Genomic DNA, 16,063 nt, shown 5'->3' with positions numbered 1-16,063 from the left:
TGGCAGGTCCCACACGTGGGGCCAAAAGAGCCGAGGCCAGCCGACGGCCTGCATAGCACTTAACTGGGTGTGGGTGAGATGCCTCTCTGTGTGCAGGCTGAGAAACTAACCAGACTGGGAGCTGCCTTGGGCCGCACTTGCAATGAATTACAAACCCATGGGATCATATGAATCTCGCATGCAAATGTTGGAATGAATGCCCCAAAGCCTCCTAAGCCTCATCGTATATGCGGACCACCCACTGGCTTAGCCACATGTCTCTGAGGAGGAGATGTTGAGACTGTCTAGGAATGAAGGAATCCCCTTTCTCATCACTGCTTCTCTCCTTCCTTTGCCTTCACTGGAAGTGCTTTGGGCTCTGGGAACACATGAACCCTGCTTCCCCCGTGGCTTCTGGCACCCCCCGCCAGTCTTTCTGATCATCTAAATGGGGCTCCTGGGAGAAGCCCTGCTTCACAGACACAAGGATACTTTTTTAGAGCATCAAGAGAAGTAGCTGCAGGCGACCAGCTCTCTGCTTAGACGTTTAGACATAAACCCTCAACAGTATGGAATATTCCTCCGCTCGCCACCCACGTGGCACCTCAGGTTCCCGTGTTCAGAAATTGCTCCTGGGCCCCAACTGCACAAGAACGGGGAGAACTAACACGTGACGCAGCTGAACATCTCCCTCTGCTAGAGAGCTGCCAGATGCTAGCCACGGAAGCCATTAGTCATCTCCCACATGCCCAAGGGCTTACATTTTAACAGTCTGAGTATTTTATTGACAATACACTGCTTTTTATCAGCCAAGCTGCTTTACAAAAACAAGCCCTTCAAAAGCACGCAGTTACAAAAACACCATTTTTCTAACATGCTTCATTGGTGAAGGCTGAAGATAGGGTTGTGGAGTCTTGGGAAATACAACATGTTACATGGTCTAAAATAAGATGAGCCCCTCCGGTTGCTCCAAGGCAGGTCTGGTATTACTGGTATCAGAGGGCTCATCTTGGTTAAAGTCAGAGGTGGAGTGAATACCCAAAACAAGGAACAGGGGCTTGAAAGCTTCCGTGGGTGAAGCTTTCATGTGAATAAATGTCTCCACAGCATTAGAGCCCTAAACATGTTTACCACTGTTATAAATAAGCTTTGCCAAAGACCGACGGGGAGGGATAAAAGCCATACAGAATCTGGAATGATTATCACCCAGAAGCAAAGAACGGAAACAGACACCTGCCAAAGGTTGGGAATGACCTTCAAGTTCTTTCCTGAAAAGTTTTCTGTTCATCTCTATGAGGTGTGCGATCCCAGTGCTGCCTGCAGTCTTTGTCTCAGGTATTGTCTGTGCCCTTTCTCTTTGATGGGGAGGACAGGCATAAGGACAAGAACAGGCAGGGCAGGAAAGAGGAGAGAAAGAAATGTGACGAGAAGTTTAAACAGAGAAAGCCCAAAGTCGTGTTCACGGTACAGGCCCTCTAAGTCTCCTCCAGAGATGTCTGCTTCTTCTTCCCTAGACAGATCCTCCTTTTTCCATATGCTCATTCTGCTCAGGTCTCTCGTGGGGACATTACTCCCTTAGCTTGTTTTAATCCTATTCACCTTCCACACCCCAGTTTAAACCCCACCTCCCTCATCAAGGCCTTTCCTGATGGCCTCAGACTTCAGAGGACAATGCCCCACCCACCGTGGGCCACTAGGACAAGGGTGCTGTAGCTTTCTCGGACAGCATTCTCAGCCCTTACAGTGTGGCTGTGGAAGCAGAGGATGACGACAATTAAGCAAAGAACCCTCCCTGTTCAAGAACACCCAAGTTTCAAGTCGACGGGAAGGACGAAACCCATCTATATCGAAAACAATTTGTCTTTGATTTTGTGAAATCAAGCCTGATGCTTTATTGGGATGGTTCTGCAAAGTACCCAGAAAAATGCCACTCTCCCCAAACAGACAAAATTGCCCCTCCTCCTAGACACTTCTGCTTGGTGCACACATACACTCATCCAAGCTCACCTGCGCACACATACACACACACACACACACACACACACACACACACACTCACCTGCATACGCATGCCTCCCCCACATGCTCACTTGCACACACACTCACTAGTGGTCACTCACACACACATGCTCACCCACCCCCACTCACCTGCATATACATTCTCACCTGCACACACACCTGAGCCCACATGTGCTCACCCAAGTGCACATGCTTACCCACAAACACACACCTGCATGTGCCAGCCTCTGATTCCTGCCTTGCTACAGGAGTGACATACCACTTCCCTATCTTTAACACCCGCACCAGCAATGACACATTTCTGGCCAGAGAAAACTCTTTCATTTCATCGGGTCATGGGCACTGGTGCTAAAATGTAGCTGGAATGATCAACAACCCCTTCTTCCCTTTAAAAAAAATATCATGGTACAAAACTGATGAACATAAGGGAAGGGAAGCAAAAATAATATAAAAACAGGGAGGGGGACAAAACATAAGAGATTTTTAAATATAGAGAACAAACTATGGGTTCCTGGAGGGGTGGTGGGTGGAGGAATGGGCTAAATGGGTAAGGGACATTAAGGAAGACACTTGTTGGGATGAGCACTGGGGGTTATACATAGGGGATGAATCACCGGAATCTCCTCCTGAACTCATTATTGCACTATATGCTAACTAACTTGGATGTAAATTCAAAAAAATTTTAAAAATCATGGTTTTGTACCTGGAAGACAAATGCTTGGAGATTTGAAGACAGACAATTCAGGAATACACTGAGGTCTGTGGATGTCCCCAGCAAAGAAATCAAACTGCTTAAACCTATAGACAAAAGAAACAAAAAGATTGTGAGCCAAGTAGCAGGATTTTACTGTAAGTATTTGTGTATGAGGTAACCTAGGGGACGACACTGGAACAGTAGTTTAAAGGAACTCCCTGGGGCCTCACACCCCTTCTGAACACAAAGCATGAATTCTAAAGCCGGATTTGTCACCTCTGCGGTCAACTAGTTCAGAGTTATGTGGTCTTGCCTCTTAGGAACCACCTCTGTCACTTGTTGAAATGGAAAAAACATTTTGAAATAATAACTACACCTTGTAATTATACAGAACCCAGCTAGAAATGAGCTCATTGCATGATACAGACATGACCTCACCTATCCTTGCCATGTTCACAAAAGGGGTAGTTTATTAATGTCCTCGAAACTGATGGTGGACATCAAAGCTGATGAGGGATGTGCCTTGCCTGGGGTTATAAACTCAGTTAGTACAGACCTGAAGGGTGGAGCCCCAGCACATGTGACGTTGGGACTTGGCTCCTGCACCTGCACAGGCAGCACTTAGCAAAGAACAGCCTTTGGCTCTCTCGCCTTTTTGAATGCAGCCATGGACCCAGTAGAGTTTAGAAAACCAAGTAGGTTGCCATGGCCCTGACTGAGGCTTGGCCAGGGTTCATCTGGCAGATCTTTGAGGTACACCTCAAGCATTTGCCTGCTAGGTGTCAGCAGTGGCTACCAGCATACTGCTTCCCTGCTGGCTCTGTGCCCTCTTGGACGTTCTTCCATCCACAAGAATGCCAGCAGGAACACAGGAGGACTGGGCAGGCATCTGGGAGAGAGGCCTCATGCCTTCCTGGGGTTCCCTGGTCTCCAGCGGGAGCAAGAGCAGGGTTTGGGCAAGCACCTGGAGCTTTGGGGAGAGCCAGTAGCCTGGGAGGGAGGCCTTTTGGCCTCCTACTAATGAGGACTGCTTGTCCATATCTCTGAAGCTGGCTGGGTTAGGTATTCACCTTTTCATTGCTGGTTTGGTTGGAAAGGGAGATCCTAGGGAGGAGCTGGGATTTGGGATGGCCAGGCAACAGGGGCAGGGGCTACTAGCCAAAAAATATGGACCTATTTATTTATTATTTTGTTTAAAATTCTTTTAATGTTTATTTATTTTTGATAGAGCACAAGCAAGGGAGGGGCAGATAGAGAGGGAGACACAGAATCAGAAGCGGGCTCCAGGCTCTGAGCTGTCAGCACAGAGCCCAACGCGGGGCTCGAACTCACAGACTGTGAGCTCATGACCTGAGCCAAAGTTGGATGCTCAACCGACTGAGCCACCCAGGTGGCCCAGTATGGACCTATTTAAATATTTTAATAACTGGTACAATCCTACCAAAGTCAGCCCTACTTCAAGGTTAAAGAAAGAGGCGAGGATAGTTTGCAGTGCATGTGTGCACTGCCGACTCCAGGTACTCATCTAGTTATGAAGCACTGAAGGGCTACCCTGTGCCAGCACTGTGCTGGGTGGAGCAAGATGAAGAAGCCATGGCTGACATCCGAAGGAACTCACAGGTTCTGGGGAAGCAGAGCTCTGTGCAGAGTTGAGTGTACCAGAACAGAGTCAGGCTCGTGGAGGATGAAGCTAGTAGACCTTCCCAGGCCTCCCTGGTGGAGTGTCTGGAATGGGTGCCAACCGAGCACGGCCCCCATGGCCCACCCCCGGCGACTCTCATACAGGGGCCTAGAGATTCGCCTACAGTCTGGGGGAGGAGGTCGTACACCTTCTGCAGCTCTCCTCCTGAAACAGCACCCAGGTTCTCCCCCTGAGCGAGGACAGCTCCTTCTCTCACTACTCTTGCTTCCCCAGGATGGAACGATGCTGTCAGCCAGCTTGCCGAGCTCTTTGTGGAAGGGAGATTTTTTTTAAAAAATAATTACGACAGATAGCAAAGGGCAGGAATATCCACATACTTACTATCACTTGTTTGGAAAGTAGCAAAACACAGTAAAAGCACCATGGCTAAATTTCACATTGTTAAAAATAATAATTGATGATGCTCACAATAGTGGCAGCAGAATCTGGCAAGGCAGGGAGGTCATTCAATCCAGTTCAGACAAGGGTAGAAAAGACACTTTTGAATCTGTGCGTGTACAAGATTGATGCAGAAGTCTTTTCTTCCAAAGGAGACACTCCAGGTTGATTTCCAGAAAGAGATGCTGTGAGGCAACAACCACACTCATCTGTTCATTCATTCAACAAACATGTACTAGCACTGGTGGCCTGGCGGACCCTGGAGGAGTGTTCCCTTGGGTGTTCCTCACCCCTGCCGGAAGAGGTGTGCGATCAGATAAAGTATAATACTAAAGAGTAAAGTAGGTTCTACCTCTATTAAGAACTCATAAACTAGTGATGGCCGGGCAGCCCCAGATATATCCCAAGCGCCCCAGTAACGCGAGCTGCAGAAGGAAGATTACATTGCATCTCCGTGTGCGTCTCCAGGTCAGCCGTGCTGCACGGGTTACTCGGTGGGGCTTTCTTAGAAGTGTCCAAAGCACCTTGATTGATGATGGCATGTAGATCCGACTTCAAAACATTGACCCTCTTGTTGTTTTTCAATACCATTCTCATAGTCTAAAGATAATGGGGAAGCATAATACTTCATTAAATCTTGGCATTTTACTTTTTTACTTTTTTTTTTTTTTAACATTTATTCATCTTTGAGAGACAGAGAAAGACAGAGCGTTGAGTGAGGGAGGAGCAGAGAGGGAGGGAGACACAGAATTGGAAGCAGGCTCCAGGCTCCGAGCTGTCAGCACAGAGCCCAATGCAGGGCTTGAACTCACTGACTGCGAGATCATGACCTGAGCCGAAGTCGGACACTCAACCGACTGAGCCACCCAGGCGCCCCTTGGCATTTTACTTTTGCCTAATCCCCCTCTCCAAATGACCAAGACTTTTTTGTTGAGGAGAAAGAGAAGTGGATTAAAACTGAATCCTAAATGACAACTGACGTGTTTGAATTTCACACATTCTAGAACTGTCTTTCTGAAAATAAGCATTCAGAGTGGTTTGCTCACAGCAGTCGGGGCTCTCGGGGCACCCCACTCCACAAGCCTAAACTACTCTAGAGAGGAACACAGTAAGTGACTGAGCTTCTGCAAGGGAAATGTGGCTTTGCAGAGTGAGTGTTGACTGGTTCCACAGGGTGGCTGCGGGGACTCAGAAGCTGTCCCTGTCCTTTCCTCTCAGAGGGAGGGCCATGAATTCAGCCTCTGGGAGCTGAGTTCCTCAGCTGGCCAAGGGCGCCAATCCAGTCCCTTACATTCCTGGAGTCTGTGGGATGGTCATCCTCACACCAGCCTCAGGAGTAGGCTCTAGAGCCACCTGCATCTCACTGAGGAGGAGCCTGAGGGCACCTGGGGTGTTCAGTAAACCTTCCCCACTGATAGTGTTAACAAAGATAAGATTCAGAGTAGCATGGCTCCAGAACCCAAGCTTGCCATTTGAGTTGGGTTGGGATGAAGGCCTTGCTGTGAGGCCATCACCCGTTGACCCAACCAGGAATGAGAAAGTGCTGGAGAACTGGATGGGCTGTGAGCAGTAGGCAGGAAACAGCCCCGAGGAATGCAAAGTCTAGGGAGAGCTTGTGCTGGAGGGATGGAGAGGGTTAAGTGGAAGGCCCAACACAGCTCCTGCTGATTTGGAACAGAGCAGCAGTCTAAGCACTGTCCTGATCTGGTGTCCATAGGATTTCAGAACAGATTCCCGAGCGGCCTGCACACAGGCATTATATAATCTTTCTTTCAGCCCTAGTCTGCCTTCCTCTAACACTGAAACTACACAATCAATCCAGCAGGGAGACCTGGCAGCCCGGACACACTGAGTCTTTGGGGCCACGCACTGGCTGAAGGGCTCTGTCTGCCATGATGCCCTTTCACCTCTGACCCTAACTGGTCCTGGTCTGCTCTTATATGGGGTCTTCCTCTGGAACTTTATAACATTGACCTGCTTGTTCTGCTTTTTCTTCTGCAGGGAGAACCTTTCTGAGGAGGGGAGCTGAGGGATGGGCTTCTAGATGAGTCTTGGCCCCACTAGGCCTTCCCAGTTAGTGGCCAGCAAGGTCCTCCTGTCTGCCCTCTGCCCTTTAAGTGGATGCACATGGCCTCCCTGCAAAGGGAACTGCCACCTGCTCTTAGGGGATACTTGCAGCTTTCACTTTTCGCTTCAAGAAACTGCTTTGTTCCCTCCTGTCATGTTGGCCGAAACCTACCTTTGCCATGTTGGAAAGGTATGTCTTTCTTCTTAGTCTTTTGACAAACACAGTAACTTCTGTTAAGGACAATACACGTGGCCATTACTGACAGGGTAGCTTCAAGTTCTCATGTACATAGTGGGGGAGAGGAGGCACAGACAGAGGCACACACATCTACCTAGGAAGGTATAGCCGCCTAAACTGCCCTCCACATCGGGAGACCTCTGTGTATCCTGCTTCCCACCACCCGCTGACCTTTTCCCGAATGGCTAGGAGAGGTTGACAGGGGCCACTGACTAAAACACCCCCCTCCCCCCACCCCTTCCCCTCAGTCCCCCCTCCCTTGTACCATAAAATGATGTAACCCCGGCATCTGATACACTGGCTCAAAGGAGTTGAAGATTTTTGCCCAGGAAGCTTGAGTTCCCCGACTTTGTCATCTCTACAGTGCTCTCCTCAAAAAATGACCCAAGGAAAGGAAAGGATGACAAGAGAAAATCTAAAGGGAATGTGTGCATGTATTCATCCGACAAATCTTTTTTTTTTTTTTTTTTTAATTTTTTTTTTTTTTCAACGTTTATTTATTTTTGGGACAGAGAGAGAGCATGAACGGGGGAGGGGCAGAGAGAGAGGGAGACACAGAATCGGAAACAGGCTCCAGGCTCTGAGCCATCGCCCAGAGCCCGACGCGGGGCTCGAACTCACGGACCGCGAGATCGTGACCTGGCTGAAGTCGGACGCTTAACCGACTGCGCCACCCAGGCGCCCCAATCCGACAAATCTTTATGACCGATATGCGTGCAGCGTTTGCTCCATAAATGTTTGCTGGGTATTTGCCAGGTTTTTGGATAAAGGAGGCAGCCTCTACCCTCTGGGGCTCACCGCCACCCCCCCCCCCCCGCCGAGGATGGGTCACCAGACATGCAGACTCCCTCCCCACAGCAGGGTAAGTGCTCTGGCAGTGTGAGAGCAGCATAGGGAAGAAGGAAGGAAGGGGGTGCTGGGTGGTGGTGGGGTTGCTGAGGGAAGGGAGAGGCCTGTTTAGAAGAAGGTGTCAGGGATGACTTAGAACATGCAAGTTAGGAGTTAGCGAGGGTGAGGAGTGGGGGGTGAGGGAGGGGGGTTGCGGATGGGGTTGGCAGTCTAGGCACAGGCAGGAGCAGGAATAAGGGCCTTTTTGGGGACAACCTGTCTTGTGTTGCTGAGGAGCACCAGTGGAGGGACGCCCTGGGGAGCTGGGGACAAAGATGAGGCCAGAGGCCAAGCTGAGAATGACTTTGCATAGGGGACTTTCCAGGCAGCAGGGGCCATGGAAGGTTTTAATGGGTCAGATCACTGTGTAGAATGATCACTAGGTGTGGAGGGGAGTGTGACTGAGGGGGTGAGGCTGGAGGCAGGATGATCAACTAGGAGGCTCTGAAGTGCCTCTGGGAAGGACAGAGGGAGCCCAGGGTTGGGTTAAGATGGGAGGTAAAGCCACCACAGGAAAGCTGGAGTGGGGCTTGGTCTCCCCACTTCATGGATCTTCTGCCACAGCAAGTTCCAGACCTTACATTCCCTGCAGCACCCCCTCCCTGCAGATTCTTGGCTGGCAGTCTCGTGGTCATGGTCCCATGATCCAGGTGGGTCACACGAGATCAAGATACCCAGTGTGAGTACCGAACCCAGCAAGGGGTGCAGGGCTGGTGGGTTAAAATTAGACATGGTCCTGTTATGTGGGCACTCTGAGAAGGTAGCAAACAGTGTGCAAAAAAAGCAAGACTCAGCCCTGAGCAAGCTGGCCCAGGAAAAGGAGGGTCCTGGTGGGGAGGCTGTTGGAAGCAGCTACAGGTGGTGGTGGAAAACTTCACAGAGGCAGGAGGGAGAAAATGGGTATTTCCAGGACCATAAACGTGTCACACACAGGTGGGTGAATGCTGGCATTTAAAGGAAGCCATTGTAGTCCTGGAGCAGGCAAGCAGCCTGGGGGAAGTAGTATTCAGCCACTACCATCTGGCAGCACAATGTAAGGGAAAGTGTTCTAGAAAGCCAATGGGCAGACTGAGACCACAAAGGTGTCAATGCCCCTGTGGCCCAAGAGGTGTAAGAAAGTTAAGGGCATGGGAGGGATTTCAAAAGAGGGAGCAATATTCTTTGAAGCCTTGCGGGAGGCCACACAGAGCACAAAGAGGTGGAAGAATATTGGAGCCTGAGCCCTGGTCAGCCCTGCTTGCGTGGCCAGTGAGCCCAAGGACTGTAGGCGGCCTTTGGGGGTTGGTTTGAGAAGGCCGCATCAGCCAGGGGCTGGAGGCAGGGCCAGCTCCTTCCCTGCACCTCTATCCCGGAGGGCCTGTCAGAAGTCCCTGTGAGTATATATAAGGGGCAATAGTGAAAGGGTGTGGGTGGATCAGCACAAGGACCCATCATCGCACTAAAGCAAACACCAGCGGATCTGAAGTGGTCATGCCTTGCATACCACAGTTTAGTGCACGAGGGGAAGAGTTACCCGACAACTGAGGTGTCTTGCCTCAGTCTGAAAGTCAGATACGTCATCTACTCTCAACAGAATTCTTTTTTTTTTTTTTTTTTTTTTTTCACTGAAACCTACCTTTGAGTTTGGAGATCTGCACGAGGGCGGGAAACCCTTCCAAAGCATTAAGTAGCCACAGCTTAAATTTCTTACTAAATAACCGGACAGACTTCAGGTACTGAATAGAAACATCTTCCAAAAAGTCATGAAGGAGAACGTCCTCAATTCCCTGCAACAGAATCGTCAAGATGTGGTGGCTGCCGCCCAGGGTAGGGGTCCTCTAGTTACAAGTGGCCATGGTCAGACGTGCCACAAAGTCAGAGAGAAAGCCGCCAGCGGCTTGGCCACTCACTGCTCACTGTGCAGGATGTGCAGCCAGGATGGTTTTTTTTTTTTTTTTAAAGTTCTTAAAACATTGCTAATTGATTCAAAATGTTAAGAAACACTATTTCAGCCAATAGTAGGTGGGTCAAATCCAAATACATAAGGGCTGAGAACCCAGCCACCATTCTTCAACCTTTGTGTTAAAAACTTTGAAGGACTAGACTATTTCCTAAAAGGTAATAAAGTAAAAGGTAAAGGTTCATGGCCAGCTTAAGGAGAACCACAGAAATTATATATAACTGATCCCTAAATAATGATAACCACTCTAGAGATAGAGCATTAAAAACAAACAAACAAACAAACAAACAAACAAAACAAAACAAAAACCCAACAACCAGAAAACCCTGGCAATTAGGTATATTCCAAAGCAATTATTCCAATTACTTATTCTAAAAAGTCTTCTTTTGTTGAAATTACCAGAGAAAGAACTTTGACCTAGTGCAGAGTTCAGTAATCACTGGAACCATAGGTCACCATGTGTATTGGCTTTTTCTTTACATGAGGTAACTTTCACTGAATTAAAAAAAAAAAAAAAGCTGAGTTTTAGGGAAAGATCAAAAGGCTCGTGGTCCATCAACACCACTATTTACTCCTCAGAGGGACTGAAGACCACAGAGACTGCAGAGCAGGAGGGCTGTGGTTCTAATCCCACCATTTGGTATTGATTTCTAGAAAGGAAAGACAAACAAATATCTTCCTACCTTGTACAGCTGCACATCATAGCATTTAAAGAGCTGGCACACATCAGGCAATGACATAAGCATGACTGTGTCTTGCTGCAGAGATTTCCAGAAAGAAGTGAGCAAGTCCTCCACCTGATGAGGGAATAGAACATACCTCCAAAAACTCATTTTGTGTCTGGTGAGACTAATCCCCCGTTACATATTTAATCAGCTCCAAGTGATAATGGGATGAATTTCAGTCCATTTAATGTAAAACTTTGTCTATGAGCTCTTCCAGGCTGTGTTTTAGAAGTATTCTTTCCAGTAGCCTATCAGAGAGCAACTGCCAGTTGGATGGGAAGACATGGAACGTAATTTTCATGGTTTTCTGGAAGGAAGGCCGTTTCTGACCACAAGGGGGCTCCTGTTGATTGTAACAGGATAAAGATCTGGCCACAGGGCACAGACCACAGACCACAGTTTAGAATAAATGTTCATTGACTGACTCCCTCAATTATTTGTCAGCTCAGAAGGACGTGTAACAGTATGTAATCAAAGAGGCTTCCTCCTTGCCAACTTAGAATTCACCTAAAGACTCTGTGATAAAAGAGGACCAGTATCATTCCTACATAGGGGCCTTCTTTAAAGACTTCTATAGATACTTTTTGTTGTGGAACAAAATGGCAGCTTCCTTACTTTTCTTTATCTTTGCCCATGATGACTCTTCAGACTCTATTATTGAACCAGATGACCAACATGAGATGCCAGCTAATAAATACTCGCCTTTCAGGGATTTTTGTAAGCTCAAATATTTTGAAGCATTGAAACCCTGACAGGAGGACCTGCCAATGACTCCAGGCAAGGACTATCCCTGTATGTAGGCTGCCAAGGAAGTTAGGGCCAACTCTCTAAGTACCTGATGATGAACCTGTGATTTGAAATCTTGTTACCAGGGCATTAATTCTTCAGAAGACGTCTCCAAGGAGACTCATAGATATTGAACAAAAATACAATAGTGGGATGAGAGGATTATTAATCCTTTTGCTGTCAGTTTGGTAACTTTGGAGCATGGTTTTTTGGGGTTGGTGGGTTTTTTTTTTTAATGTTTATTTATTTTTGACAGAGAGAGAGACAGAGCACGAGCAGGGAGGGGCAGAGAGAGAGGGAGACACAGAATCCAAAGCAGGCTCCAGGCTCTGAGTTGTCAGCACAGAGCCTGATGTGGGGCTTGAACTCACAAGCCGTGAGATCATGACCCGAGCCGAAGTCGGTTGCTCAACTGACTGAGCCACCTAGGCGCCCCAGGGTTGGTGGGTTTTAATGAGATAGCAACCATGGGCTCATCTCTGATAACTCTCTCACCAATCCTTCCCAAAGTCATCCAATCCTGTTGTATCTGCTTTAGGAATATTTCTCCAATTTGTCTATCTTTTTTTCTGATGTCATTGTCACTGCTCCAGACCTCCCCCCTCACTTCTCACCTTGACTATGACAAAACCTCCTCACTGCCCTCTGCTCCCGTATGGTGATCTTGCATCACTGTCTCCAACCGCTCCCCCTGCCCTGCTTCTCAATCAATCAGAATTCTTCACGGGCATGAGACCCTTTCTAGCACCAGACTACTTTCACACCTTCCCTCTGGTTCTCTCCTAAAGAGATATTAACATTTAGTCATAGTGACCTTTCTGTCATGTCATTGCCTGTGAACATCTTGCTGCTTTTGCCTACACCATTGGTTCTACCCGGAACCCCTTTCCTACTGCACTTTGAGTCTGTTGAACTTCTGCTTTTTTACTGCAATCAACAGCAACATGGCTCCCCCTCCGGGAGATTCTCAGCCATCTTATTACTCTTCCTCCTGGCACCCAAAACAATCCAATCAAACTGCCATTCTAGAACTTGCCATATTGTATCATATTTATTGGCTTGTATTGCTCCTTTTAGTACCAGACTATAAGCCTTATGAAGAATACGTTCCCTAGTTCCAGAAATGGTTCTAGTCACAGGGTAAGAATTAAGTTAATGTTTGATGAGCAAATGAAGGAAAGGAGTATATTCGTTATCCAATGTGGATGGATATTTATAAAATTGCATTAGTAGGACAAGGGCCATCCTGAAAACACCTTGGTATCTCCTTCACTGTAATGTTTTACACACAATAAGTACTAAATGAACTCATGCCAGATGAACATTATCACCCAAAATTGAAGTACTTAGAACACTAGGCATCAAAAAAGATTTCATTTAAATGTGCACTTGTTCCCCTGGATTTTCTATGGCAAAAGATAAAATTCAGAATGGTTAAAAGATTTGCTCATGTTTTTCACAGCCAATTCTAGAATAAAATCATCCAATCATTACAACACAGATGACCCTGCTTCAAAGTCTTGCTTCCTTTTCAGTTAGCAGCTTATCAGTAAAATGACTCTTTAGTGTTACTGAAAATTCTAGGGTGAATAATGTTACCAACACTTTATTCAAAATCAGCAGGAATTACATCTTAAAAAATAGCTGAATTATATTTGAAGCATAAGGTTATATTAGCACCTTGGAAAATTTCCAAATGATTAAACTGAATAAAAATATCACCTCAGGTATCACCTCAATAACTATAAATAGCTGCCTTCTAAGCACTTCAGTGCAATAAATTACTACTTGACATCCCTTGAGGGGTCTTTTCAAGTACAATGATTAATGATGAGTCATAAATACTTGTGTTTTATAGATAAAACCCTACCCTCTCAAGTTCTTGGTTCCTCACGTTTTGTAAAATCTCTTGGCAATAGTTGTAGTATTCATCAGCAAGAAAGGCCATCTAGGAAGGATATGGAAAATCATTTCAGTTTTAGGGGCACTTCCAGAATGAACTGATTCTCAAAGAATCTTGCTAAGCCCTTAGAGTCTGCTGCTCATGTTGCAATTCTGATATAACAGTAGCTGAGCTCTTCCAGTGTTGTTTATTTATGTGTAGCAATGCATACATGTTACTGGCCTAACGTTGACATAGCTTCAATTTTGATGTCATAACTCTAGGGTCTGTACCATCCACTAAAGAGGCCACCAATATCTGACATCTTTCTCCCTAAACCCCAGTTTTCCCCTCCATGTTCCCCAGTCCCAGCTTCTAGAAAACCTGCATATCTGTTCTCTGCTCTGTCATAGGGAAGCCCTCACTCTAATGACAAAGTGGTCCTAGGTGGAGCCTTTCTGTAAGATGTGAGGGGAAGACCTGAACCTCTGACTGACACCAAGCCCCGGGAGGGAACGTTGGTGCTCACAGGCCTGGGAGAAGGCAAACGTACTCCATCTGGTTCAAATGATCACAACAAAATAAGAAGATATCTATTCCCCTAGGCATCAAATGCGTGAAAAGTTACTTTCCCCCATGTGTGCAAGCCTACCATTTTGTAGGAGTACTTCTTTGCCAGTTCTTGCTCCCAGAATGGACATCTCCTGAATTCAGACAAAGGGGATCCAATGGGGTCTGTCTTTATCGGTGAACGATTTTCACACTAGAAACCATTTATACACGGATTATTTCTTCAAAATAAATGAATTTTCTTGCACATAAACCATGTCATGATCACATTGCTACTACAGGTTAATGTTCTATGCAAACTTTTATACACACTCTGGATATATCATTGATCCAGCAACTTTCCCCCTTATTTCATTCGAAGTGATACTATCTTTCTCCTATAATTCTATAAACTATGGTCATTAGGAAGCAGTCAGGACTGAGTATATTACCCAGATGTATCACTCTTGCAGTCATGTATTACAAGTGCTATATAGTAACGTGATAAAAATATTATGTATGAATAATTTAATACCACAAATGCATTTATATAATCCTTGTCTATATAACTGTCCCTCCTTGAAATAAAACCGGATCCTGTCTAGGTCATGATGCCCATATTAGAAATCTCAGGGCTAACTACCAAGGAAAATGAAGAGCACAGCCTTTAGAAGTACAAATTACAGAATGGTAAAATGTTTTCATCAAGGAGGAAAAAAAGGTAACATGGCAGAAAGCAAATTCAACATTCCTTCCTGCTGTCCCCTTTGAGCAAGGGAAAGCATGATCACTCTTGATTGAAGGACGTTGGTTTTATTTTAAGTGATTGCTTCAAGATTTTCCTGAACTACTTTTAAATAATTCCCATTTTCAATAGAGTAGGATGAAATCATTCCTTTGAGTTGGAAATTGAGATGGCATAGCCTGACACGTTTGACTGCAACAAGCATGAGGGTTTTCCTCTTCAGTGTCTCTCCAACTCAATGGTGCTCTGGGACAGTACAGTTCTAAGATCAATATTTCATCCTTAGCTTTCTCAGATCTTATATACTTAGAGCCTTACTGAGCTACTCACTTATATCTTGCTTAGTAGATTGTTTATGTGGGTTTGCAGTATGTTCCTGTCTGCAAGCCACCTGAAGGCAGAGTGGCCTTCGAACCACCTGCACCCACCCTTATGGGTAGGAGTAGCACTCAGCTCCCATCCCACACAGTGCTGCACATACTCGAGAACAGACATTACCAGCTTCCTCCTCTCATGTTTCCTTGTTATCAACCCACATCACAGTGAGGATCAGAGAAGATTAGGGGTCATGGTCAACAGCCTTCTTAGTGTCCTAAAATCTGTACTACTTAACTCTTTGTGGTCCTGAACCTCTTTGAGATTCTGATGAAAGCAACTGTTCCTCTCCTTGGAAAAATGCACAGTATGCACTTAATATTGTGAAGATGCCAAGTTGAAATTCGCCTTATTGATATATATTTTTAAATAAAAATAGAGGTATATGTGTCTAAATAAATACATAGTCATGTAGAAAGGCAACAGCTCAAAAAATGTCATTTCCTTTGGGTGCTGTTTGGTTCTCACTGGGTTTGCACTGGGTGCTATTCAACCTTCATTCCTACCACTTTGGAACACTGGCTTCATTTGGAGTCATCGGATGGAGAGCTCTTCTAGCATGTGGGTGTGGGTCATCAAGAAAAATGGGGCTATTTCATGGAGTTAACTGTCCTGGTCATTAATCTTCTATTAGAGAAGCACTAAGGAATCATCCAGTCCAACTCTGGGCTGGCTTCTCTTACCTACCACATCTTACCCTAACTACATCCATTTTCTCCACAGCACACCCTGACCTCCTGTATTCATCAGTGCTCTTGAGGCTTATGTTTCTATTATCAAAGCCAGTGCTTCTCAGGTGTGGTCCTGAAACCATCCACATCAGAATCCCTGGGAGCACTTGGGGTTCATATCTCTAGGGCCCTAGTAGATCAGATGAGGCCAGCAATCTATCTTTTTAATCTGCCTCCTTAGTGAGCCTTATGCATGCTCAAGTGGAGAAGCATAGTTCCAGTCAGACTATTCTCTGTCTCACTGCAGAAATCTCTACATTTCAACATGGCAAATGCATCACAGTTCTACCTGTTCAAAGTCTGTATATGTACTATTGTAGTAATGTAAGAAATCATTACAAGGACCATGTAAAAGTAATTGATTAC

General features: G+C 46.2%; 1 protein-coding gene across 8 annotated transcripts in view; it reads right to left on the bottom strand.

Annotated features, from left to right (window-relative positions):
- RFX8 (regulatory factor X8) overlaps positions 1–16,063 on the bottom strand; it is a 262,919-nt gene that overhangs the window by 8,201 nt on the left and 238,655 nt on the right. For 6 of the 8 annotated variants that reach the window (XM_045445664.1, XM_045445663.1, XM_045445662.1 and 3 more), the window contains 7 exons: positions 13,950–14,060; positions 13,286–13,363; positions 10,588–10,701; positions 9,581–9,731; positions 7,012–7,070; positions 5,216–5,372; positions 2,702–2,796 (listed from right to left, as the gene is read on the bottom strand). In XM_045445664.1, coding sequence (XP_045301620.1) covers positions 2,702–2,796; positions 5,216–5,372; positions 7,012–7,070; positions 9,581–9,731; positions 10,588–10,701; positions 13,286–13,363; positions 13,950–14,060 — 765 coding nt within the window. Of the gene's footprint in view, positions 1–2,701; positions 2,797–5,215; positions 5,373–7,011; positions 7,071–9,580; positions 9,732–10,587; positions 10,702–13,285; positions 13,364–13,949; positions 14,061–16,063 lie in introns of those variants that run through there. The other 2 variants (XM_045445668.1, XM_045445669.1) reach the window with 2 other exon arrangements.

This window comes from Leopardus geoffroyi, chromosome A3 (assembly GCF_018350155.1).
Source record: "Leopardus geoffroyi isolate Oge1 chromosome A3, O.geoffroyi_Oge1_pat1.0, whole genome shotgun sequence".
In the NCBI taxonomy this organism is placed as follows: Eukaryota; Metazoa; Chordata; class Mammalia; order Carnivora; family Felidae; genus Leopardus; species Leopardus geoffroyi.
Note: the sequence above shows the minus strand (reverse complement) of the source record. Positions and strands in the feature narration are given on the sequence as shown.